Source organism: Camellia sinensis, chromosome 5 (genome assembly GCF_055761805.1).
Source record: "Camellia sinensis isolate YWXY chromosome 5, ASM5576180v1, whole genome shotgun sequence".
NCBI classification, from domain to species: Eukaryota; Viridiplantae; Streptophyta; class Magnoliopsida; order Ericales; family Theaceae; genus Camellia; species Camellia sinensis.
Window position 1 is genome coordinate 162,231,560 of NC_138965.1, and position 27,373 is coordinate 162,258,932.

General features: G+C 31.8%; 1 protein-coding gene across 1 annotated transcript; it reads right to left on the bottom strand.

Annotated features, from left to right (window-relative positions):
• Positions 1-15,198: 15,198 nt before the first annotated feature.
• Positions 15,199-26,841, bottom strand: LOC114276076 (GTP-binding nuclear protein Ran-3). The gene is made up of 8 exons (XM_028217804.2): positions 26,592-26,841; positions 26,301-26,370; positions 26,147-26,203; positions 25,880-25,997; positions 16,874-16,963; positions 16,581-16,760; positions 16,414-16,491; positions 15,199-15,687 (listed from the first exon to the last, which is right to left on the bottom strand). Exons 1-8 carry the CDS (start codon positions 26,592-26,594, stop codon positions 15,618-15,620), a joined length of 666 nt encoding a protein of 221 aa, XP_028073605.1. The 5' UTR covers positions 26,595-26,841; the 3' UTR covers positions 15,199-15,617.
• Positions 26,842-27,373: the final 532 nt, after the last annotated feature.

Below are 27,373 nucleotides of genomic sequence, written 5' to 3' on the forward strand. Positions count from 1 at the left end.
CATTAATTATATAAAGAAAAATTAGTGATAAATCCAAGGAGGGAGGACATGGAGCAGTAAGAACAAAGTGAGATACGTTGGAGTAATTATGAGGTGTTCCTGGAGCACAACCATGTGGTACTCCAGCGGTGTTGTGGTTGGTGGACAAGGTAAAGTTCATGATTTTGTGTTGAGTGATTAGAAAACATGAGAGGATATAGTGTATAATGATTAGTGAAGAACATGAACATGTGGCGCTTCAAAAGCACCCAATAATTTTTTGATATGTTGACCACAAAATATCAAGTTTTTTTGTGCTTAAGTATGGTTTAAATTGGTTCGGTTTAGCCGTTACCCAAGATCAATCCATTACCAACCGTTTCATCAAATTTGAAACCAAATCAATCCATCAATATCTTGAAACCAATCCAAATTAAACCACTAAACCACAGTTCGGTTCAGTTTGGAATCGCGAATTTTAAAAACATTATCATTATTCACAATCTAAGAATTGTTTACATGATTGTTTAAAACTTGTTCTATCACTAGAGTTATAATTTATATATATTTGATACTAATAAAATATTTTAATATTTTCATTCAGTAACAAATTATATATACATAATCTACAGTCCGGTTCGGTTTCAAATGGATTCATAGCTATAAACCATGAACTGAATCGTGAAGTATCATTCACCTAATTAAAAATCAAAATCGAACCGTTCTTGGAGAAAATCAAACCAAATTGTGCAGTTTGATCCGGACCGGATTGGTTTACAATTTTTTTGATTTTTATGCACAACCCTAGGTGAAAGGAACATTTATGACAATTTTATCATTGCGCTTTTTGTATTTGTAATTTTCCTCTTTATTCTCAAACACTATCGTTGACCACCGTTACCAGTCTCAAAAAAATTATCAATTGTAATCGACAACAATGATTGATAAATAGGTGAACAAATAGATAGGTAAGCAGGAATAATATGATGTTTTAAATTATTTTTAATCTTCTAACCTTAAAAAATAGAATTTAAAATTATTATTTTAAAATTTTATAAATTGAACCTTTTAACCTGAGTGCCCTACTTCTGTATTAACAACATATTGTTTTGATTTAGCATAAGCACTCATTCTTTTGTTATTGAAGTACCCTTTGTTTCACTCTACTTTTAAGATACATTATTTTGAATTTTTTGTTCTAATAACTAGAAATAATGTATCAGGGTCATTGCACTGAGTCTATGACATTTTTGTTAGTTTATACCTTGTCAGCAGGGTCATTGCTGTCCAATATTTCATTGAGAAATGATCCAGACCCCGGCACCCCCACACATTTGTAAGAGAGGGGAGGAAAGAGAGTGGAGAAAAAAAAAGAAGAAGAAAAATATAATGTGTGACCACAAATCAATTGGGAGTTATGGGGGTCAAAAATAGTAGGGGTCTCAAGTATTTTCCTATTTCATTTTCGTTTTCGTAATTGTAATTTTATCATTTTTAATTTTTTAATTTTATTTCTTATTTCAATGTAATCTTATTGGCATTACCTGGTAATATTTTAAATGAAAAAATAAAAAGTACAAATCTAGAGAGACCATAATAATTTGGGTCATTTTTTTGATAAATCTCATTTTGAAGTGTTTTATGTCATTTAACCCATCTTCTTTTTTAGTATTCCATTAAATCTTGTTTAATATAATATGACCAAATCACCCTTCGAATTTTTTTGTGCATGTTTTCATTTTAAAACTAATACACAACAAGAAAATAACAATAATCCATCATTTTATGGAGAAAATATATCCCTCATTTTAAAGAGAAAATCTCTCACTCATTCTTTCATGGGGAAAATCTCTCACTTATTCCATGCAGAAAATCTCTCACATTCCCAAAACTTTAAATCTTTTACTTTCTGAAAATCCATCACTAAATGTTGATGTGAACATTCAGATTACAAATACATGCTAGTAAATGACATCACCTCCTCATGAAACTATACACACTCAATATTACATGAGTGTGAACATTAACATTGATTATAATTACTTATTTGTATTACAAAATTAATGTGAACAATTACATTTCTATTTACACACTATGTTTGTAACCAAAATAACACATTATTGTTTGTACTAGTATGACTATTTTTTAATGTGAATATTAGCACATTATTGTTTGCACTTGTGTGACTATTCCTGAATGTGAATATTAACATTGATTAATAATGTGCTAATCGCAACACCAATTGCAACACATTACAATATGAACATTCACATTGTAACGAGAAAACATGAAATAAATTTATTAAAAAAAAAGAAGTGAAAATCGACTATTTCGATTGTTCAATGGTAACAAAAATAATTGTTCAACTAACAAGCATAGTAACAAAAATAATAAACATACAATTAACACTCGAAAAAACAAAACTCATACCAAAATACAATGTGAATGTTCATAGTTTATAATTAACTTACAACTAGCCTTAAAAAAATTAAATTTATATCAATGTGAACATTCAAGTGCAATACGAAAATATGAAACAAAATTAAAAAAAAGTAGAAATCGATTATTCCGATTGTTCAGTGATAACAAAAATAAGTATTCAACTAATATATTAACAAACAATATACAATAAATTATCAAACAATATATAAAAAAAATCATTAAATAATCCATATATATTGACGCATATGTTTAGAAAAATTTGTACATAATCAACATCGGTATAATACCAGTGAATGAACTACACAATACTAATAACTACACAAATTGATGAACAGATTACAGTTTATGTGTAACAGTGGCAAAAAATTGATTATGCATCACCAGTTTACCATCATCTCTGTTGCGAGTCCATCATCATCTCTATCATCGATCTACAACTAATATTCTCTTCCAAATGTTCTTCTATGGTAGGACCTTAATGCAAAAATAGTGAAAAAAGATCCTTAACCAATTCTTCACATTGAGACAAAGAAAACATTAAGAACAATAATATTTCATATTCTATATATGTAATGTTTTATATATACCATAAATGAAATATATCTAATAATTAATATTCGTTCTCCAAGATATATGGTATTATATATATATATATATTATAATAAAAGGCTATAAGGGAAAATTAGTCCACATAATAATTTTAATATGAAAAAAAAATGATCTATTGGAATATAAGTCTAAATATACGGAACTTGATAGAATATTAGAAAATTTTATAGACTTATTGGACTATAAATTCACTAAATGAGATTTATAAATAAATCTCTCTAATTCGAAATGGAATTATAAGAAACAGTGTAATTTATTTATTATTTTTTCTTGGATGGAATTTGTTAAAATATTCACATGAGTTGCATGTGTTTAATTCTTATTTTTTTGTTCGTTCAAATAAAATTTGAAATCATAATTGTTGGCTTTTTGGCTTTTCGAAGGGTATTTTTGTGAATATGAGCGTGCCAGCAAGGATCAATCAGTCCTTACAGAAATTATAATTGCCAACCAATTATCAGACGATTGTGTTTTAGTTCTTTTCAGCCTCAATGAAGAGGACTTTTACTGGTGGCTTGACTTAGGAGAAATTAAGAGAAATAACAGTAATATGAAGAACAATTGAAGTATTTCATAAAAATGAACACTTACAATGGTCCGAACTCAGCCTCGGAGAGGTTTACAACAGCAATCTACTTGAATCTACTTGAAGCTACTCCTATGAATCGAAGTGCAGTGCGAGTATTTAAAGTGCAGGTATTTAAAGAACAGGTATTTAAAGACTGGAAATGTAAATGACTGGAAAGAAAATATATGAAGTAAATGACTGGTTTATATGATCTGAGTCCGTCCTTTTTTCTGGGGGCTGTCCTGCTATTTATACTCGTCAGTGATGACCTTCGAACTGCACTTCGAACCGTCGAACTGCTCCTCCATGATCGCTGATCATGCTTCCTTACAAGTAGCTCCATTACGCCATTACTGGCAGTTGAGCTTCCCTCTTGTACTTAGATTTGAATATGAGTAACCGTTGAGGACACGTCATCTTGCATCCCGTTATTTGATCTAGTGTTACTCAGATTATGTGAGGACCAATATTTATTGCCACGTGTACGACCAGGATTAAGGGCTTGAATAACCTTCCTTTATTACCCTTACTATGTCACGTGTCGAACTGTAACTGGCTTTTACAAAATATGTAGCTAACAATAATAAACCATTTTATTTTTGCCTACACTTGAAATTATAATCTTAACATTTCTTTTTGGTCTATTATACCAAAGAATAATGCTACAGACTCATAAAATATCACTACTAAAATTTAGTTACCTGAAGAGAAAATTATTAAATTTTCCTAAAGTACCAAGTGGCAATGGCGGTGTTTGGTGTAACTTATTATAAGTTAAAAGATGATAATCAAAAAGTAGAAATCAAAAGCACCCCTTCTCTAACTTCTAAATAATCAGCTTTTCTCAGTTTATTTAAGCTATTTCTGCCTAAAAAGTTGTAAGCAGAAGCTGCACCAAATAGTCTGACACAAATTCTCAAATTAAAATAAGTTATGCTCACCCCGTATAATCCACACCAAACACCCCCAATATCTACATGACACTCAACCATTGAGGAATTGCTACACATAAAAATGAGTATTTCTTTATTTCCTAATTACCTAACAAAAATAAGTCATTATATTCTATCCATAAAAATTTTTGTTACATAACATAGATAATCACATATTGTTTCGAGACAACTAAATAATTACTCTATACTAAAGGATTGCATATATGTTAGATGAAAATAAGTCATTATATTCTATCCATAAAAATTTTTGTTACATAACATAGATAATCACATATTGTTTCGAGACAACTAAATAATTACTCTATACTAAAGGATTGCATATATGTTAGATGGTTTTTAAACAAATTGACACCCGACATACACTAATTTACGTCATTATAAATATACTTTTATCTTAAAAGTGACGCTTTTAAGCATATTATATCAAAAGGAATTTAAGTGAGGATGGTTGAGAGAGAGAGAGAGAGAAATGAATGAATTGAGGTTTCCCTACATCCCCTAGTGAATGTGATTACCATCAATGCAATACATATGGGAAGAGACAACAATGATAGTGGCTTCCCATCCTTCCATTTTACAAAACCCACATGATGTTATTACACATGTCAACATGTCCTCTTCCTCCTAAATAAAATCCTATTACAACAAGAGTTAACGTTTTTCTCTCTCATCATACACCACCCCCCTTACCATACCATGAGGACCCCCCTCTGATCTTCAATTCCTCTTAATTTCCTCTCATCACGTGATAGCCCATGTGACATTAGAGAGCTTTCAATCTCCTATCAGTCCCCTTCCCCTCTCTCTCACACACACATCATATTGATTAAATTTGGAAAACACTAACTACAATCAAACTTTAGAATTAGAAAGATGTCTAATCCGTGCTCAATTGGTATATTAGGTGGAGGTTTTTAGCATATATAGAACAAATTGACACTCGTCATACATAAAGGTGATAGAGAAGAGACAGATTGGGACGAAGATATACTCAAAAAACAATTCAATATCTCAGTCTAACACTATGTTAGAATTTTTAAAGACTTTTAATTCAAAATCAGTTGACAATGAGTTAAGAGATAACTAGATTATATGGATACGATATGAGATAAATCACTAAGTCCCCGTTTGTTTTTAGAGGTAGAAGGGAATGGATTCATAGTGCGTCACTAAGGCCCCGTTTGTTTTCAGAGGTAGAATGGAGGGGATTGATAGTGAGGAGATTAAGTAAAATTGTGTTTGTTTTGATGATAGTTGTTAGTGTAGAAATTGTTAAATTATTTTTATATAAAATAATAAAACAAATAAAAAAATATAAAAAATTAAACATTAATGTTAAAAAAAAATTCCCAATATGCAAAAAATAAAAAAATTTCTAATCCTTTCACTATTTTTCTAATACCACCTCCACCTCCTCCATTCCAATCCTCCTTTCAACCTCCATCTTAATCCCCTCTTCCATCATATTTCCTTCTCCAATTCTACAAACAAACACAATACTAAATAATTCCACCTCTATCCTAATCCCCTCTCATCCATTACACCCAAAACAAACGGGGCTGAGAGAATTAAAGATGTTGGGATTTATAATTCATTCTATAGTGTCCATTTAACCACTGGAGTCCTAATATGGATTAATTTGATTGTAGGACATTTGTCTCTTTAATGTGTCTCTTTTTCTATTTTTTTTATATTATTATTCCACATATTCACTCAAGACAAATATAAGAATCTATTCTTAACTACACTTTCCTTCTCACATATTTTTATAATTATCACATATAATGATTTGGCCCAATAAAATTAAAGGGATAGATTAAAAAAAATTATATCAAAGTGTAGAGAATTTATATACATATAGTGATAATCAAAAAATAAAAAATAGAAACACCATACCCTTGCTTTCAATAATTAATTTTTTCAACTTATATAAAATATTTATGCCTCATAAGAAATTGTACAAAAAACTCTTATACATATTTTCAATATATATTATATAAATAGCCTGATAAACTATACCAAATAATACTAAATTATTTGGTTGGAACTATTTAGCAAACCATATGATGAACATGTGACCCATTGCATTGCAGCTGTTTGATTTTGATGTCATATATGTCACCCCCCAACAAGTAGTACTTAAATGAAATTTAGGCCAAAGACAAAATATGAAAACACATATACAGAGGAAATAAATACATTGTCAAGAAAAGCCAGAGAAAGAGAGGTACCTGGTATATGCATTTCACCCAAAAGAAGCAAAGACTGTAGGGTCATTGCACAGAGAGAGAGAGAGAGAGAATAAGACATTTGAAAAGAAATGAGAAGGCTTTTTGGATAAAACTGGTGGCTAGCCCCGCCACCTCCAACCACCCACCGACAGCGAAGACCACCCCCAAATGCTGCCTTTTTAACTCAAATACAATTCAGTCAAAATCTTCCGTCCTCAAAATTATATATACTTTTGTCTTTCAACTACACGGGTTATGTTTGGAATAGGTTATTTGTACTAAAATAGTTTTAAAAAAAATAAAATAGATTAAATAATTAATAAGATAAAATGTCACATTTAAATTATAATCATTTTATTTTTTTTCTCACAAAAATTAAAAAAGCCAAAAAGCTTACCTACCGAGACTTTTTAACCTTAGGCAGGCCTCGTTTGGGAACATGCTTTTTGGTAACTTTTTGACTTTTTTGTTAAAATATGATGTAAAAAAAACTAATATCTTTGAGATGAATTTTTAATTTTTTATGAAAAGACGAATAAAAAGTAGAGAGAAAATAAAATTTTTAATTTTTTTTATATAGATTGTTGACTTTTTAATTTTTTTAATAATTTTTTTTAACTAAAATCACCACTTGCCAAACTAACCCACGTCCCAAATGAAGGCACAGTATGATGAATATTTTGAAATACGAAAATCTCAAAATTTTTTGTTTATTGTTTTTTTTTTTACTTCTAATGCACTCTGATGTGATGAATATTTCAGAATACGAGAATCTAAAGACTTGATCGTATGATTGAGGCCATGTTTGATATGCAATTTGGAGATGGAGATGGAGATGGAGTTGGAGGGTGGAACGAGAATACTAATACCACGGGACTCACATGGGTCTCGCATGTTTTCTATTCTCTTCTACTAAGGTGTTTGCTTCACTAAAATAGGTGAAATTTGTGGTACCATGATGTTATTAATCCCCATGACTAAGCAGTTTGCTTGGTTGTGTTTTTTCAAATACACTTTTTAAAAAATTTTACTTTTTTTGTTTTTCGTATTTTTTTGTTTTTATTGAATTTTTTTAATATTTTAAGTAATTTTTTTTACTTTTTAGACATATTTAACATAAATATACCTAAAAAGTAAAAAAATTGTGAAAAAAACTTTTTAAAAATTCACTAAATATCAAAAATACAAAAAAAAAAAAAAAAAAAAAAGAGAATTCAGGACATTTTTTGTATTTTAATGTATTTATTAAAATTTTAAAATATTTTTTCACAATTTTTTTACTTTTTAGATATATCTAAATAAGGTGCATCTAAAAAAGTAAAAAATATATATTTAAAATTTTAAAAATATTCACTAAAAACAAAAAAACACAAAAACCAAAAAACTGAGTTTTCAAAAAACTTAATTCAAAAAACTCAAACCAAACACACTGAATGGGATTGGCGATATCATCTCATCCAAAGTCAAAAATAATTCTTCTCTCTTATCCCATGATGAATATAATATAAGTACTCCCATTATATATATAATCTCATCTTTTTATACTATGTACTCGATTTTAATCTCATGACATTATCAATTTCGAATAATATAATAATATATAATCTGTCCATTAAACATGGCCTCATTAAAAAAAATATATATATATTCAGTGCCAAAATTATCTTGTTCTAAAAATAGGTCCTTATTGTAGAGATTTACCTACCCAAGTTGCTTAAAAACAAATTCATGTTCATAAAAACATATCAACAAGAAAAATCACTAAAATCAAGCAATTTCATAGAGAACAAGAAGGAAAAAAAAAAGAAGCATGCGAGGCTGATGACTATCTTAAAGTCATTTGTCTCCATTTGTGCAGATTTTAGCAAAACAAAATATGACTCTAAAATATAATCCAATATCTCAAAATATGTTTGATACGACGAATCATCAGTGACAAACGAGAGTACCAAGTCTCTTTCGAATTGCTCAAAAAAATATTCAATGCATAATATGAAGAAGAAGACGTTTGACGTTTGTCAGATGCATTTAGCTGTGGAGGGAGGCCCACCATTTATATGACCCAAGCATCCATTCGCAATGGAGATACTCTTTACTTTCAAATTTGAAACTATAATTAAGTTCCAACACCTACGAGGGTAATGAGACCTCGAAAATTTTGTTGAGATTGATTTCACATCCTCCAAATGCAGACGGAAGCACACCACACACATATCAAAAAGAAAAATATAATCACGTAAATTTACATGATTCAGTATAAAGCTATTTATGTCCACAGGTGAAAAAGATAATCTAAGAAGAGTACAACCTAAGATAAAAAAAATACTTAAAACCCGACATCAATACCCAAGTTCTAAAACAATGCCCATTTCCAAGCTCAAGAGTGATGAGCCCCACAGCCACAGTAGTTTCACCGCTCACACCCGGTGTCCTTGGTATTTTTCCGTTTCCCTTGCATCCTTACAAAACCTCAATCTCACTCTCACACCTCTAGAATTCCAACAAGTTTCTTATTTATAGGCAAACCATAAAAATCCCAATCCTATACAATTAATAAAATCCTACCAATATTTGATTCTTAGTAGATTTCGAACTCTGCAACCTAATCCAAATATCTATCGACACCATTAACCATATAAGTCCCTCATAATACAAGACAAACGCCCAACAAATTTAGCATTGTCACCACCCCTCACGTTGTGTAGACATGCTGGCAAAGGCTTGGACCAGCTTTCAATAGCCACCACTCGATGGTTGGAATGATGGGGATGATGATGCCCCTCTGGTGGGCATAATGCAGAGAGTCCACTGTCACCAACAAAATGGGTCAGTTGTGGGTGTGGGTTTTGGAACAGACATTGACAAAGACAACTCTATTGGCACATTGGGCTATCCACGGAAGGTTGGTTGGTTGGTTGGTTCATACTAGATGGGGATGGCTTGCATAGAGGGAACTAGAATAGAATACACTGGCAAGTTGGTAATGGGTTGTACTAGTAGCGCCAGCACACAGGTACTTTGGTTTTGTGCCATGTGGAATTCACATGATCTTGTGAGGCAATTTTCAGATTAAAAAAAAAAATTTAGTACATTGGAATACAACTAAGTTGTGGTTTTGCCATTTATAGCACCATGACAGACAGATTGTGTACAATGCCAAAGGGGACCAGGTTCTCCCTGTCCAAAATTCTTGTCCATTTCTCAATCATACAATTGTGTTTAGGAGATTTATGTATTTTAACATTAAGGGTTGATGTGCCCTAGGTTTGAAGAATGCGATGATTGCAAAAAGATTTTGGAATTGGTCGATTTGGAATCAGCTTATCTGGAGGGATTTGTGCAGGACCAAAAATCTTACACAGATCAACCCTGGATTGTAATTGACTTCTATTTCTGATTTGCTTTTATATGATTATGCCCATCAAATTTGTGAAAGTTGTGTTTGTGGCAAATATCATCAAAATTCTTCACTATATGGTGTGGTTAAGAGTAGGGGCGTGTGCAGTGCGGTTCGGACGGCTTGAAAGTAAAATTACAAATCCAATAGCGGGTTAGCGGATTAGTAAATTGACAAATTACAGTTTGGACGGTTTTTAGCGGATTGACGGATTGAAGAATATTCTAACTAATTATCATACATTTGCATAATATATAACACTAATTTGTATAATATTTTTTGGATATATAATACAAAGTAATTTTACATAATATGTTTCATATATATAACTACTAATTTGTAATAAATTTCATATCTTAAATTTCTCTCACACTCATTTTTACATTGATATTTCATTGAAAGTTAAAAAATATATATGTGTTAACTATAGCAGAGCGAAACGATTCAGTTGACGGATTATAAATTTTAAAATTTAAATCGCGGTTAGCAGTTAGACTGGTGCAAATTGATGCAGATCAGTGCGATTTTAACGGATTAAACGATATTTTACACCGCCCTAATTAAGAGTATATTGGCATAAGAATACAAATTTTAGGAAAAAAGATAGGATTGGTGTTTTCAAACTCGTCAGAAGAAAGATCAATGATATCTATTGCGAACAAATTTAAAATGGCAAATTATACTAACAGTCCCTATAGTTTGAGACTCGTGTCACTTTGGTCCTTGACTTTTCAATTGCAATACATTTGACTCTGAATTTTGAATCTTATTTCAAATAAGGACAATTGAAAATACCATTGTTTAATTTCAATGGCAAAATCGTCAATTTAATAAAATATAAACTAATTTGACAAAAATAAATGTCAAAAAAATATTTTTAATTTTTTAAAAATTATTTTTATCCACCAATGATAAAATTAATAAAAATTACATTATTAATTTTTAAAAATTAATTTTACATAATCATCATTCAAACACATAATAAAATTTAAGTTAGTAAAAAAAATAAATAAATGTCTAAAAGATTTATTAATTTTACATAATTTTATTTTTAGTACGTAGAAATAATTTTTAAAAATTCAAAAATATTTTTTTGACATTTATTTTTTTCAAATTAGTTCATATTTTATTGAATTAACGATTTTACCCTTAGAAAATCTAATGATATCTTCAATTGTCTTTATTTTGAACAAGATTCAAAATTCAAGGTCAAATGCATCACAATTGAAAAGTCATGGAACAAAGTGACACAAGTTCCAAACTATAGAGACTGCTGGTATAATTCACCCAATTTAAAATAAATAAATAATTGATTAATTAAAATTAAAAAACCCTAAGTGTGTAGAGACACTCACAAGAGGTGAGGTCCCTGCTCTTATGAACGTTTGGTTAAGCTTATTCACATTTTTTAATTGGAAAAAGGAGAGATTGTTTTAATGTTGGACCACATATTTCCTAGCACACTCCGGTGGCCATGGTTTGTGTTGGAACAAAATAAGCCCAATCTCTACCCAATTACTTCCTTCACGTGACTCGTCGTATAAACAACTTTAAAGTTTAATGCTATTTACTATTTCTCCACAAAAAAAAAAAAAAAAAAAATGTCTCCTTCCACATGACCACATGCACTGCAAGAATCATGGAGATTCTATTCATATTTAAAAAATTATTAAGTACTCTCAATTTTAAGTATACCTTATTCAATTATTTAAAATTTTATTTAACTCTCACTACACTCTATTATTTTTCTCAAATTACCTTCAAGATAAACCCAAATAATAAACAAATTAAATAATCTAAAGGCAAACTCCATAATTAAAGACATCATTAACAAGCTTCTCATCCTTCACTTTGATCGATCTTTCGATTCTCTTTAACGCCAACTCGACAACATTGTACGTCTAGGGTTTTTATTTCTTTCTTCTCTGTTGTTTAATTTTCTTTCTGAAATAAATAATGGCTTTTATGTTAATGGAAGACCTAATTTGAATTGCAAACGCACCCAATAAAAAAAAGAAAAAATCAATTTTGTTTATATCTCAAAATTCTCATCTAAGCATGAAGCAATACAATTTGATTCTATAAATCAATACTTAAAAAAAATATATAGTTGCTTTGAACATTGTTAGAATGACTGATCGCTTATATACTTTACATAGCATATTGCCTTGCCTTTATTTTTTTGTAGAGAAGAAAGAGATACAAAAAAATAAAGGCAAGGCAATATGCTATGTAAAGTATATAAGTGATTAGTCATTTTAGCAATGTTCAAAGCAACTATATTTTTTTTAGGATAAATTACATTGGCATCCCCTGAGATTTATATTTATTACAGTTCTCCCTCTCACTTTTTGAAAATTACATCCCCGCCTTGAGGTTTAAAGTTTCATTACAGATTGCTCCCTCCAACAATTTAATTTTTTTAACTACCAATTTTGCCTTCACTGGATAAATTACATTGACACCCCTCACATTTTAGAAATTACAATCCCCTCCCTAAGGTTTAAAGTAGCATTACCAATTGCTCCCTCGGATAGTATTAGTTGAAAAAACAAATCATTGAAAAAAAAAATTAATTGGAAAAAAAAATTATTTGAAAAAAAAATTTGTTAGTCAAATTTTTAAATTTCAATTTAAAAACCAACGCAAAATAAAAATTACACTGACACCCCTTGACATTTATGTTTATTACACTCGAAAGATAAAAATTATATAAAAATAGTAATTATTTTTTATTTTTTATTTCTTAACCAAATTAATTTTTTTTAAAAAATTCTAAAAATCAAACCATGCATAGCCTAAGAATCTTTTGATGAGTTATTTCTTACATTAATAACTTATTTAATTATATGATAATTTTACTATATTTTTACCATCTGAGGCCTGTTTGGTAACCATTTTGTTTTCAGTTTTCAATTTGTATTTACAAAAATTTTAAAAATTGTCATAAAAACTTGTTTGATAATTTTTTTGGTTTATAAATGGTTGTCTCAGTTTGTAAATTTGAGAAAAAAAAATGTAAATTCAAAAAATGAGTTTATGTTGGTTTTTAAACAGAAATTTAAAAAATTGACTAATAATTTTTTTTTTCAAATAATTTTTTTCCCCAAATAATTTTTTTTTTTTTCGACTAATACTAACTGAGAGGGCAATTGGTAATGCTACTTTAAACCTTGGAGAGGGGATTGTAATTTCTAAAATGTGAGGGATGCCAATGTAATTTACCCAGTGAGGGCAAAATTGGTATTTAAAAAAATTAAATTGCTGGAAGGAGCAATTTGTAATGAAACTTTAAACCTCAGGGAGGGGGATGTAATTTTCAAAAGGTGAGAAAAAACTGTAATAAACATAAACCTTAGGAGGTGTCAATGTAATTTATCCTAAAAAATATAGTTGCTTTGAATATTGTTAAAATGACTGATCACTTATATACTTTACATAGCATATTACCTTGCCTTTATTTTTTTGTATCTGCTATTCCAATTTGTTGATTAATATGTGTTTGACAAAATGTTAGAATGGAAAACGCTCTGCTACCTTGCTTGGCTTACCTTTTTTATTGAATTTTTTCTATATTGTTTTTTATAAATATTATACTTTTTAAGTGTATGTGCATATAATAGTAAGTTTTGATAAAGTGAATTAGAGTTTTGGAGAAAGGAAGAAGAAGAAGAAGAATAAATAACTTTAATCTCTTCAAGAAAAAGATACAGATATTTGAATAGGAATAATTGATTAGAGTGTACCATGAAAAGAAAAATATTTTAGACTTTAATGTGTTGCCCTTATTAGTAAATTTACATTAAGATATAAGAGAAATTAAAATTCATGAATTTGATTTGAGCGTACTAAAATATATTTTGGATTCAAATAGAATCTCCAAGAATTATGGGTTAAGGGAAAGTTGGTGGAAGTCATAATTCGAACCCTAGGAACCTAAAGGCCCAATTACACCACAGTAACATAGCCATTGGCCTCCCAAAAACATTGGGTCAAGCATCGAGCTTTCTAAACTAATGCTTTCGACAAAACATTTTTCATTGTTTGATTCTAACCATGAAACTAATATATTAATAGTCGTATTATTGATGGTAGTGGGATTTCAGTGGTGGTGATAGTGGAGCTATGATGGCGGTGGGGTAGTGGCAGAGGTAGTGTACTGGTGGAGGCCGCGGTGAAGTTTTGGTGGTGATGATAGCAAAGATAACAGCAACGATGGTGAGATGGTGCAGTATTATGGTTGACCAAACAAACTTCTTTCCGTTGACCATGAAGACCATTTCGTTATCCATCATAGCAAAATGCCAACAGAACATAACAGACAACTAAAATTGTGGCCTAAAAGGGTCCAATTTGGTGATGGGCCTGCAAGTCTGCAATTGCCTCCCTTAACCGGCAACACCAAACCAAATGCCCAGGGGGCCAATATTCACCGTGATCAGGCAATCCCGTGGAATAGGCTTCCCTCCAGTGCCTTCAACAAAATCTTTTACCAAAGACTCCATGTCAAAACAGCTACCGGAATAGCTTCAGAGCACAGTTAACAGATTCGCTAATACCTATCACCTTGTTTGGTTTTCTTTTTCTAAATTCAATTTCTAGAAAATTAAATTTTTCATTTTTCATTTTTTATTTTCAATAAATTTTTTACTTTTTAAATACACCCAACCAAGATGTACTTAAAAAGTAAAATATTTGTAAAAAATTTATAAATATACAAAATTATAAAATTGTACTAATTTTCTTCTTTTTTTTGTATCTATGATATTTAGCGATTTTTTTTTAAAAAAAAATTAACAAATATTATACTTAAGTGTATCTAAAAAGTAAAAGAATTACTTAAAATATTAAAAAAAAACTCACTAAAAACAAAATAACACGAAAAATAAAAAACTCAATTTTTAAAAAATTAAATTCATGAAATTGGAACCAAACAAAGTGAATGATTTCTCATATCACTTCCAAACTACTTGGAAGAAAATACTGGCTTGAAGTGATGTCAAACATGCAACAAATATATAAGTTACAAATTATATATATATATATATATATCAATATGTGATCTATAAATAGATGTCCAACAAGCCTTGGATATCCTTAGGTCAAACACTTCACACAATGATTCAAGCATATGGGCCGCTGCGTTGGTCATCACCTTAATAGAGGACGGTTAAATGCTTTAAGGCTTAAAACGATGTGACTCAAAACATCCATATGGAAACCCCTAAAGAATAATACCACAAACTACAACCACCACAGACGAACAATGGTAGAAGACAATAACTAGTGTGATCTATATGGTCCACAATAGATTCTCACCTTCTAATACTCGAATTCTTCAACAGTGTCTGAAATTTTGCGAAGATATAAAGTAAGAAGAAGCACAAAAAGGGATGGCAAAAACGTATTAAGCCGCAACATTGATCCAAGCTAACACTCTACTCAAATGCATCATCATCATCATCAGGAAGGGGCTGACTAGCTGCAGCAGCAAGCTCAGCTTCATGCCTGCAATCATAGCACGGGTAACAAACACAATAATTTGATGGTTAAGAGTGAGGTTCAAATTCAGTAAATGAAACAAATTGAATATATAATAATAAACAATTACGTTCTGCATTAGTTCAGCTTAAGTGCACACAACCACTAACCCAAGTCTCAGAAATTATCTATCACTCCAGGCTCTTATGAAGACAATGTTACAAACCCAGGGGTGTCCAATCTAAGAAGGCATTTTAATAACATACTTTTAAGTTGCATTTGGTAACATTGCCTTGAAGAAAAATATTTAACTTTTCTTTTCTTTTTTTTTTTTGCTAAAAACAAAAACAACTGATATGATGTTTGGTACACAAATGTTTTCAAAAACAAATAAAAAGTTCTACAAGAAAACATGTTTGGTGTAGTCGAAGGTAGAGAGGGAATGGGTAGGGGGAAGGTAGGGTGAGGGATTGAAAACTTGTGTTCAAAAGCAAACACACTTTTTTTCTTCTTTTTTTTTCAATATTTTTCATTATTTTGAAAACTGTTGCCATTTTTTCCAACGGAAACACCTAACAAGTTTTCTTTTCCAGTTTTCAAAATTTATGAAAACAAAACAGAAAACCAAAAACAATAACGTTACCAAAGGGAGACGAGTCAATTTCTGAGTATGGCACCCGGTATATGCAAACATAGGGAGACGAGTTTTAATTTTAATAGAAAAAGAGCATATCCTGTAATAAGAAGACTTACTGTTGCTGAGCAGCCAAGTCAATTTGCACTTCTGGAGGAGCAAGTGCAGGAGACTCCACAAAATGGAGATTGGCATCCCTAACATTACAAAAGCAATTACTAAATTTTTGCATGGTCCGGAATATCAGTAAACCTGTAAAACAAACAACAGAGTACTATTCCATTACCCTGCAAGCTTCCTGGCAAGGTACAAGAAAGGTTTTTCAAAGTTGTAGTTGCTCTTAGCAGAGATTTCATAATACTGCAAATTCTTCTTCCTGTGGAATGTAACCTGCTTTGCCTTGACCTGCCTGTTCTTCACATCAACCTTGTTTCCACAAAGAACAATAGGTATATTCTCACAGACCCTACAATTGCCACAAAAAATAGATCAAAACTTGGACAATTCAGATACCATAAAGAACAAAGAGCAACACACATGTACAACAGATGATAGGCGTCAAAAGTTTGCTAACCGGACCTGCATAAATCTCGGTGCCAAGTGGGAACATTCTTGTAGGTCAACCGGGCAGTAACATCAAACATGATGATTGCACATTGCCCATGGATGCTGCAAATAGAATATATAACTTCAGTAATAAGAACAATTAACCTAACGAAAGCAAATTAGAGCTTCCACATGAATTATAGTATTGGTGTCCCAAGGGACAATGAGCAGGAAACTGGCGTGACGACATTCAAATTATTGCAATGGATCTAAAGAGAAATAACAGTATTATCTCGTGAAAAATTGAACTAGTTCATGTATTGCCAAGGAAATAAGATGCAGAGAAAATCAAATCAGAGCTAATGACAAGGTTCCATTTCTTTAACCCAAAGGGAAAAAATAACAATATACTACACCTTGAAAGATAGTAATCGGGACAATGTGAAGCCTTAGAACTGAATTTGGAACTATTTTCCAAATCATACTGGAAAGGAAAGTGGGTTAGTCTTCTTCTCACTTTGTTCCAGAAACTAAGACCCAAGCAACTATAATCCCTTCCTTTCAGTTAAATGATGGAACAGCCTTTAAAAATAGATACCCAAAAAGGCTCGTTTCTATTAGACTGGTGAGTGGTGACCCTTTGAACTCAATTTTACAACATTTCCGTCAAAACATCAAGCAAAAATTTATACGATCAGCCTTCCCAACCATAGCTTAAAAATCCTATAGTTTGTTGAGTCCCATCAAGATACTTAAACTGGTATCTTACAATGTTATCTCTCTATGAAAATGTCAATTTCACTAGATGCATTAGGATGTTCAGCAAGGATGAAGCTACAACAACCATTAAGGACTGGAAATTTCTCTGCTCACTATAGAGATTTTTGTAACACAAAATTTCTAAAACAACCTTTTTTCATAAATTTAGAGCTAAAGCAGCCCACTTTTTAGCAAAAATAGTGCCCCAAACTGCCTTCAACAATATGCAACATCTAGATCTCAAGAAGTTACATGAAATAAATAATAATAAATATATTTTAAAAAAAATTAGACGGATGAATGAGAACAAAGTTATGATTGTTTGAGGCTTGAATGCCCCAGTTGCTAATTTCCTTCGAACTTACTACTTCCACTCAAAAATATTTTTATGTTCATAACTCAAATTTCTGTTGATAAATTATTTTTTCACCACCAATAAAATTTATAATAGAGAAAAAAAAAATTTGTTACTGAACATAGAAATTTCATCACCACGACAACCACTGGTGAGAAATTTCTCTATTCAGAACAAGGTTTTAAATACCGGTATTGGGAGATGATTAGGTACGTATCAGTGACGGACCAATGTAACACTATTGGCAGCATTGCGCAATACATATTGGCAATCGATGGGCCAAGCATGTCTTTCAACGATTTATAAAGTAACCTGTCCTAATGCAATTCCTGCTATTGGAATAACCTCTACGCGACTTGAGTAACGTCCCACTTCCCCTAGCAGTATTCTACCCTTTATTGGCACAAACCCAAGAATATAAATATACATAATACAAGTATATAATAAACAAATTACAACATATATGGTCTCATAATTTACTGTTGAGGTGGAAGCCTAACGGAGGCCGCCCACATGCAGATATGTTCCTGCATTTGCTGTTTTACTCTGACTATTTGTTGTTCACAAAATTCTACCTGTTGTATAGCCCACGGCTGAAGATACGGGATCTTGAAGAACTATTAGATAATTATCACAACTTGTAATATAAAACTCTAAAACATTTAATAAATCTACAAGTATATCAACAGAAGGCATACATTAAATAAAAAAATACTTACAATCACAATCTTCAAAGTAACTTAATTCTTTAGTACTTAATTTATATATCAGAGAAATGTTTACAAGATCAGAAAGAGCTCACCAGAGAAAACTTAAAATTAAATTACAATTTCACTCTTTAAAAACATACACTCTGCCTCAACAAGGGTGAGGACCTACCCTTTTATAGACATAAAAATGGAAAAAATAAGATAAGAGGACAACTGGCGTGTTCTTGTGGAGGGGAGTCGATCGTCCTTATCCTTATGACTCAACATCTTATCTTCTTTGTCTGGTGGTAGACAGCTGTGTGGTAGATCTAGATAGCAAACAAAGCATTTGTTTTTGTCAAAAGTTGTTGTACTGGTTTTGTCATTTTATGCCGACGATTTTGCTGGTAAGGAACAAAAACCAACCCATCATGCTTTGCCTTTACCTTTTTTATCCTTTTCTTTGTCGATTTTGTCAGCAATCATACTGGTGAGTGAATCCCAAAAATCACCAAAGTTGGATTCATCATCTTCTGGTGCTTGTGATTCGCCAACTAAAACAAAAAATTCATTTTCATCCTGGTCAGGATCTTCATGATCTTGACTACTAGCAACAGATTTCATGGAGGTATCATCACTAGAAAGAGTTTGAAGAAATTGTTCTTTCATGAAATCCATGCTTTTTACGATTAATTTTGTTTCTGACAAATTGGGATATTTTTGCCTTAATTCTGTTTGGATTTGTAAAAACGAATTTTGAGTAATTGGTTGGCTGGGAATGGTTTTTGGAACAGCATCCCAACAGGCTTGTGAATGTGCCTGGATTTTCTGGACAATTTCTGGTAACGTAGGGTTCATACCCTTATCCCACCATCTCACAAAGAAAACTCTCTTGAAACGTGAGATCTTATTCTGATAATCACATTGAAAGTCCCATTTCCAAATCCATAGAATACCAAAACGAATTGTGAAATGGTCTAAGGATTTTGTAATAAAAATATCCTTATGTACTAGTAATGGGAATATACAATATGCCATTCATTATAGGCTTCCCTAATTGGTATTGGTAAAACTTCTAACTGTAGCCCAAATTTATCTCACCAAACGTGGAACCAAGAAGGAACATCGTTTTTAAGAATATCAGGCAAATACAGATAAACCATGAATGGTTATTAATGGGATCCTGGTAATAAAAAGTTTTAGTAAAAGCATCGATATAGTCGCAATAACTATATCGAGTTTCTCGATTGCGGATGTCAAGTTGGCGAGTTATATGAGGATGGATGCCCCATGTGGTAATGGGTATAATGTTTCGGATCATAATTTTATTATACTGGATAGGACTGGCGATTTTGAAGGGATCATGCAAAGTATGCTTGATCTCAGCAGCAGCAGTCTCAATAAGTATCTGTTCGTAAACATATCGGTACAGGTCAAAATAAGGAGGAAATTGTTGCGTGGTAAGATACCTACACTTGATTTCCCATGAATCTGACATCCATTGGCCCCGTTTCGTAGAGTTGTGGAAAAGTAATTATAAATTATAACTTATAACTTAACAGATTATAACTTACAGCTGTGAACATAAGCTGGTAACCTGTTTGGTACAGGTGTGGATTATAGATTTAAGCAGCAGAGTAATGTTTGGTAAAAAAGCTGTAAAATAGTTTTTTGTTGTATAATTGTCATTTTTGCCCTTATAAGATATAAAATTTGTGATTTCATTTATAATACATTTTTTTTTTCATTTTATTTTCTTTTCTTTTCTTTTTCACCTTATTTTCTTTTCTTTTTTCAAAATTTTTTTTCTTTTCTTTCTTTGTTAATTTTGTTTAATTTATTAATTCATTAAAATTAATATTCATGTTCTAATTTATATTAATGTTGTGATTTCATTACATATTATTTTTTATATATTCATTTTAATTATTTATATATGTATTTCTTTTCTTTATTATTATTATTAATTGTGATTTTAGTACAAAAATTATCAATTTGCTCATCAATTATTAAAATTAGTATCAATTATTAATTATTATTATTATTATTATTATTATTATTATTATTATTAATTTGTTCATCAATTATTAAAATTAGTATCAATTTGTCCATCAATTATTATTATTATTATTTTTCATATTATTATTATTCTTTATTATTATTCATTTTAATTATTTTAGTGATATTTCATTCTTTATTATTAGTATCAATTTGGCCCAATGCTTGTTACATGGGTTGATTAGAAAGCTTAATGGATCAGGACATTGCACAATCTTTCAAACAAACAAAAAAAAATTAAGAATCTTGGTTGCAACCGTTTAGTTTTTCTATATATGTTGGGTGTCATTATGAGTTACACTAGGCTATTATAGTGGACAATTAACTAATATGGAAATTGCACTTTACACCGAGGGTACTAATGATGTATCTACTAGCATTCAAAAGTACAGGAAACTTTACTTCTGTATTAACTGAATGGTAGTTTTGACTCAATAAATTCCTTCATGCTTATCTACTATGCCTTCAATGACTCATCATGTCTTAATATCACACTGTAGTGACACATGAGTTGATTGTTAGGAGGAATAGTTTGGTTAATTGTTGTTGAACATATATGAATTTGTTGATGTTTGTGAGTATCATTTTTGGAAACCCTCACGAGACTATACTCGTCCAATTGGGGTAACTTTGTAGTTGAAAGGCTTGTTGCATATGCCAAATGCAATCTTGTTTCCTACGAAAGTGGCTTAGAGTTATTTTATTTTTCTTAATTCTTTTGTTTTGCTCGAGGACTAGCAAAATATAAGTTGGGGGATGTAATGTAGGCCGAAAAGTACCACATTGAGACCACTGAAGTTACATTTTTTGGCTTCCAATATTGTTTATTTAGTGGAGATGATGTGTTTCGTGCACTTGTACAGATTTAGCAGGTAACACGCAAATTCAATCAAAAAGTGTGCGAAAGTAGATTATCCAAGCAAGAAGCGAAAAATCCGAACCAGCCACCCCACTGCACGTGCGGCCCACCACCGCTAGAGTGGCCTACCCAGGGATGCGTGCGTAGAATTTTGGGTTTGTTTTGCTGAGAATAAAAGGGAAAAGAAAAAAAAAAGACTAACCTAGGGTTCGAAAAATTACTTTGAAAAAAAAGGAAACTAGGGTTTTAAAGAGGGATTTCTTCTCAAGCTAAAAGGACAACTTCCATGGGGGCTTCTTCCTCATCCTCTTCCCACTCCTCCACGAGTGGCTAGTCTTCTTTTCTAGGGTTTTGATGAAACCCTAGTCATGTAATAGGATTTTGCATAAGCTTTGATTGTGAATCAGTTTGAATCAATGTATGGATGATTTAAAAAATTTTAATCATTGTTCTTTTCATCTTTTCAAGTATTTTACTCTCTGTGATTGCTTAATACTTTCCATACATTAGTTTTCTTTGTGTTTGAATTAAAAATACGAGACGAGTCATGCTACGAGAGACGGGTGGTGTTGCTACCGTAGTTTAGAGCAAACGTCTCGTGCTACTCGGGATGACTCGTGCCTGTACGTTAAATGCAACAACCCTCTTGATCAATATTTCAAACTTGTAGTTGTGAAACATTGGGTATTTCAAACCGAATTACAATTGATAGCCGATGTTTATTCTCATTTATATGGTTAGTGATGAATTCTTTGCCTTAGGATTTTTCCCAAAAATTAATATCTCAAACCCTAATTTTAATTGTCAATTTAATTTATCAATTTCATCTAATTCCTTTTTAGTCATAAAATCTCTTAATCTTTTTAATCAAAATTAATTTAAGAATTTAGCGATTAAATTAGTCTAATTTCACAATTATCCCTGTGGATCGATACATGAACTTGCCATTATTCTAAAAGAATTTAGTATAATTTAGTGTTTTATTTTAGTGTGTGTAACGTCCCATCAAATTTTAGTTAGTATGATTGCCGACAAAATTGACAAAGAAAAAGATAAAAAAGGTAAAGGCAAAGCATGATAGGTTGGGTTTTGTCCCGTACCAACAAAACCGTCTGTATAAAACGACAAAACCAATACAACTTTTGACAAAAGCAGATGCTCTGTCTGCTATCCAGATCTACCACACAGCTATCCAAACAGGTGTCCACCACCAGACAAAAAAGATAGGATGCTGAGTCATGAGGATAAGGACGATCGACTCCACTCCACAAGGACACGCCACCTGTCCTCTTATCTTATCTTTTCCGTTTTTATGTCTATAAAAGAGAAGGTCCTCACCCTTGTTGAGGCAGAGTGTATGTTTTTAAAGAGTGAAATTGTAATTTAATTTTAAGTTTTCTCTGGTGAGCTCTTTCTGATCTTGTAATTTCTCCGATATATAAATTAAGTAATGAAATATTAAGTTACTTTGAAGATTGTGATTGTAAGTATTTCTTTCTTTAATGTATGCCCTTTGTTGATATACTTGTAGATTTATTAAATGTTTTAGAGTTTTATATTACAAGTAGTGACAATTATCTAATAGTTCTTTAAGATCCGTATCTTCAGCCGTGAGCTATACAACAGGTAAAATTTTGTGAACAATAAATAGCCAGAGTAAAACAGCAAATACAGTCTGTGTGGGCGGCCTCCGTTAGGCCTCCACTTCAACAGTAAATTATGAGACCATATATGTTGTAATTTGTTTATTATATACTTGTATTATGTGTATTTATATTCCTGGGTTTGTGCCAATAAAGGGTAGAATACTGCTAGGGAAAGTGAGACGTCACCCAAGTCGCGTAGAGGTTAGTCCAATAACAGGGATTGCATTAGGACAGGTTACCTTATAAATCGTTGACAGACGTGCTTAGCTTGGCCCTTCGAGCACTTAATTGGTAACAGAGCCAAGTTTATACATAAACATAATGCATATATATAACAATTAAAGCATACATATATGGTCACATACAACCAATGGCAGAAGAAGCATCAACCAATACAACAGTAGCAAATACAGTAGCTTCTACATCAGAAGTAGTAGAATTAGTTGCCTACTAGGATGTAAGGGAAGCTCTTGATAAATGGACCATTCCTAAAGTCAAACCAGAAACCATTTATAAAATTAAAAATTAAAAAAAAAAAAACCTGTATAGCAGCCGAACTGGTCATATGATTGTATCGATTGTGAAACAGCTATATTGGCTGTGAATTGGCTATTATGCATACAACTTTACTTCCCATCAGTATACCGGGATGTAACGGTATCAAGAGTCTAAAAAACCAATACGTATCAGCCAATGCATACTATATCAACCAATATTTAAAACCATAGTTCAGAATATAAACTTTTTTCATAACTTCACTATTAATGAACAGATTTGTATTGACTGAACCTAGAAAATTAGTTATTGAACAAAGAATTGCAACATCTTCTCTATTAAAAATTTCTCTACTGAACAAGAAACTTCACCACGAACCATCTCCACCTCCACCAGTGAAATTTCTAACATTTTTTTTCCATGCTACTTTTCACCATTAAAGAACATAAAAACAAAAATTTCTGCATCGCTGAACAAAGATATTGAAAAAAAAAAAAAAAAAAAAAATCATCATCTCAAAAAATGATTGGCACAAAAAAAAAATGTCCTTAGTAAAGACTTCTACAAAATGTTCTATTTTTACATAGAAATATCTTCAAACCTCACGTCCCAAACAAACTATTTAGGACCTTATGCATTATGAATCATAGCAGGACTGTGCCTCTAATGGGGCAGTTATGAGAAATCTTGTGCTAATTTCCTCCTTTCAAAACTGTAGTTGCAAAATATTTGCAATGGATGGTAACATTTTCCACCTAAAAGGATGCAAAATCTCCAATATTTTTTGTAAGAAAACCACTAGCCCCACTTGTTCATCCATCAGTTAACCACTTCACAACAGTTCTAAAGCTGGAGACCGATTTAACCTAGATTAAGTTTGATACAAAGGAATGGAATGAAATGAGAGGAGGAATGGAATAAAGTAATCATTCCCATTCTACAGCTTGGTTGCCAACATGGAATGACAATTCCAATTCCCATGTTTGCTTATGCCAATAAGCTAATGGAATGGAATGAATTATTTTATCAAACTAAAAACAATGAAACTAAACACATGTAGATCAATGATAGTGTTGGTGACTACTATGGTAGCAGTAGTGTGAGTGATGCTGGTGGTGGGGATCGGTTGTGGTTGTAGCGTGGTGTGGTGTGGTGTGGTGGTAGTGGGGGCGGTGGGGATTAATGGCGATTGTAGCGTGTTGTGTTGTGGTGTGGTGTGGTTAGTGGTGGTAGTGATGGTGGCAGGGTGGTGGCGGTGATAGTAATTATGGTGTGGCAGCAGCAGCATCAATTCTAGTGTGGTATGGTGGCAGTAAGGTGGTAGTGACAATGGTGCTTGTGGTGGTAGGGGTAGTAGGATGGCGGTCATGGTGATAATGGTAGGTAGCAATGTTGGTGGCAGTGGCAGTAGGGTGGCAATGGAGGCGGTGGCAGGCAATGTTCGTGGAAAGTGATAGGTGGTAGGTGTAGGTGACAATGGTAGAAAATGTGGTGGCTAGGGTAGCAGAGAGTGATAGGTGGTAGGTGACAGTGGTAGAAAAGGCGGTGGCTAAGGTGGTGGAGAGGGTGCTGTGGTAGTCAAAGGAGGAGAGGCCAACACACATGATGGAATGGAATAGAATGTCTACGCCTTAACTTGGAAAAAGGAATAGGTATTCCGCTTTTTATTGGAATAGGTATTCCAATAGAATAATGATTCCCACTTACACAAGGCACGTACAAAAAATAAATAAATAAATAAATAAATAAGGGAATATAAAGCTAAAATGAGCATTCCATTCTAGCCTATTGGAGTGTACCAAACGTGTCATGCTAATGACAGCCCTCTGGCCTGACATTATGGTTGAGAAAATGACAAAATATTGATAATTCCAATTTCCAATACACTTTTCACAAATTTCCACACTTTCAAATATTTTTTTACATGTTTCAGCATATTTTTACATGTACATCAAGGCTAATGACGGCCTAGTATTTGATCATTAGCATTTCCCTTGAACTCAAGTAGAAACTCCAAATTCCCAATAGACAACCTATAGGACCATGGCAAACAAACGAAAGATATTTTGCAAAGATATTTATCATCCTGCCCTCCTAATAAACTTAAGAAAACAAACAAGCGAAGCCAAATGCCAGCTTAGATTCAGAAATTGTATTCATAGATGTGTAAACACTTACTAGTAACCATCTCTAAGGCCACCAAATTTCTCTTGCCCGGCTGTATCCCAGCAATAAAATCTGATTTTGCCACAGTTTGTGAAGAAGTCCAAAGGGTGAACTTCAACACCAATGGTTGCTGTTTCAAACAAAGCCAAATGATTATTATCATCACATTAATACACATGCATGCATTGTACCGAAACACGAAACAGAACTCAATAGCCCTCTTAAACAATTAAACCCCAAAGAAGGAAAAAAAAAAGGTTTTTTTATTGAGAAACTTACGTTCGTACTTCTTTTCAAATTCACCAGTGAGATGCCTCTTCACAAATGTTGTTTTCCCTGCATCATTCAAATACATTCAGCACAAAAACCAAATGCATCCCACTTGATTACTATAAATAATTCTAAAATAATAAAAAATAAATAAATAAAATACCAGTTCCACCATCACCAACAATGACGAGCTTGAAGCTCGGGTAATCAACAGTCTGTTGGCTCGGCAAAGCCTGCAAACAAATAATAGCCACTTTTTCTGAGATTAAAATTAAATTCTCTATGATTATATATCAAAGAAGAGATATTTTCAGTACAAGTAAACAGATCGTGATCGACTAGAGCATGAACTCCCGAGTTCAAAAACCCTAGACCCAAACCGAGAGTAATGAAGCACGAGATCGGAGAGACGCAAAAACGAAAAATGAATAGAAATTTGTAGAGAAGATTTTACCATTTGATACTGACTACTCTCTGATTCAGAGTGCGTTCACACAGAGCTGCTGTGCTGCAATCTAGAGAAAAGAGTGTTGAGGAGCTGCGAGCTGTTGAGAGAGAGAGAGAGAGAGAGAGAGGGGATGTAGCTTTCGTAGACACGACTCTTCTTGGTCCGTCAGATACTTTGAGATGATTTTAAAAGTGATATTCAAAAAGATACAAAAAGCACTTTTATGAATTTAGTTTTTGGACTGGATTCTTTCGAGAGTCCAGTGGGCTGGAATTAGCCGAATGGATAATCTATTATGTGGTTATTTATAGAGATTCAACTTAAATATATGAGTTTTTTTTTTTTATCTATTAAGTAGGGTAAGTGATATTTTTTAAATATTTATAGGAGATGGGTATCCACTAATTTTCTTACATGTTTTTTTTTTTTTTATTAAGATTCACAATCAAAACTAAATATACATTCAATCTTTTTTCTTTTATTTATTTATTTATTTATTTTTTCAGGTTCACAATTAACTTTTTTTTTTTTTTAAAGATCCACAACCAAAGCTAAATATACATCAAATCTTTTTTTTTATTATTTTTTTTATTTTTAAGGTTCACAACTATTTTTTTTAAAATTTTTAAGATTCACAACCAAAGCTAAATATGCATTCAATCTTTTTTCTTTTGTTTTTTTTTAAATTTTTTTTTTTAAGATTCACAACCAAAGCTAAATATGCATTCAATCTTATTTTATTTTATTTGGCTCAACAATAAAATCAAATACACATTAATTAACATTGT

Excerpts from the sequence above, each read along its gene's own strand:
- LOC114276076 (XM_028217804.2), bottom strand. Across the intron at positions 16,964-25,879 it reads GGCCTTAGAGATGGTTACTA|CATCCATGGGCAATGTGCAA; the intron begins GTAAGTGTTTAC and ends TTCTATTTGCAG. Across the intron at positions 15,688-16,413 it reads GACTTGGCTGCTCAGCAACA|GCATGAAGCTGAGCTTGCTG; the intron begins GTAAGTCTTCTT and ends CTATGATTGCAG.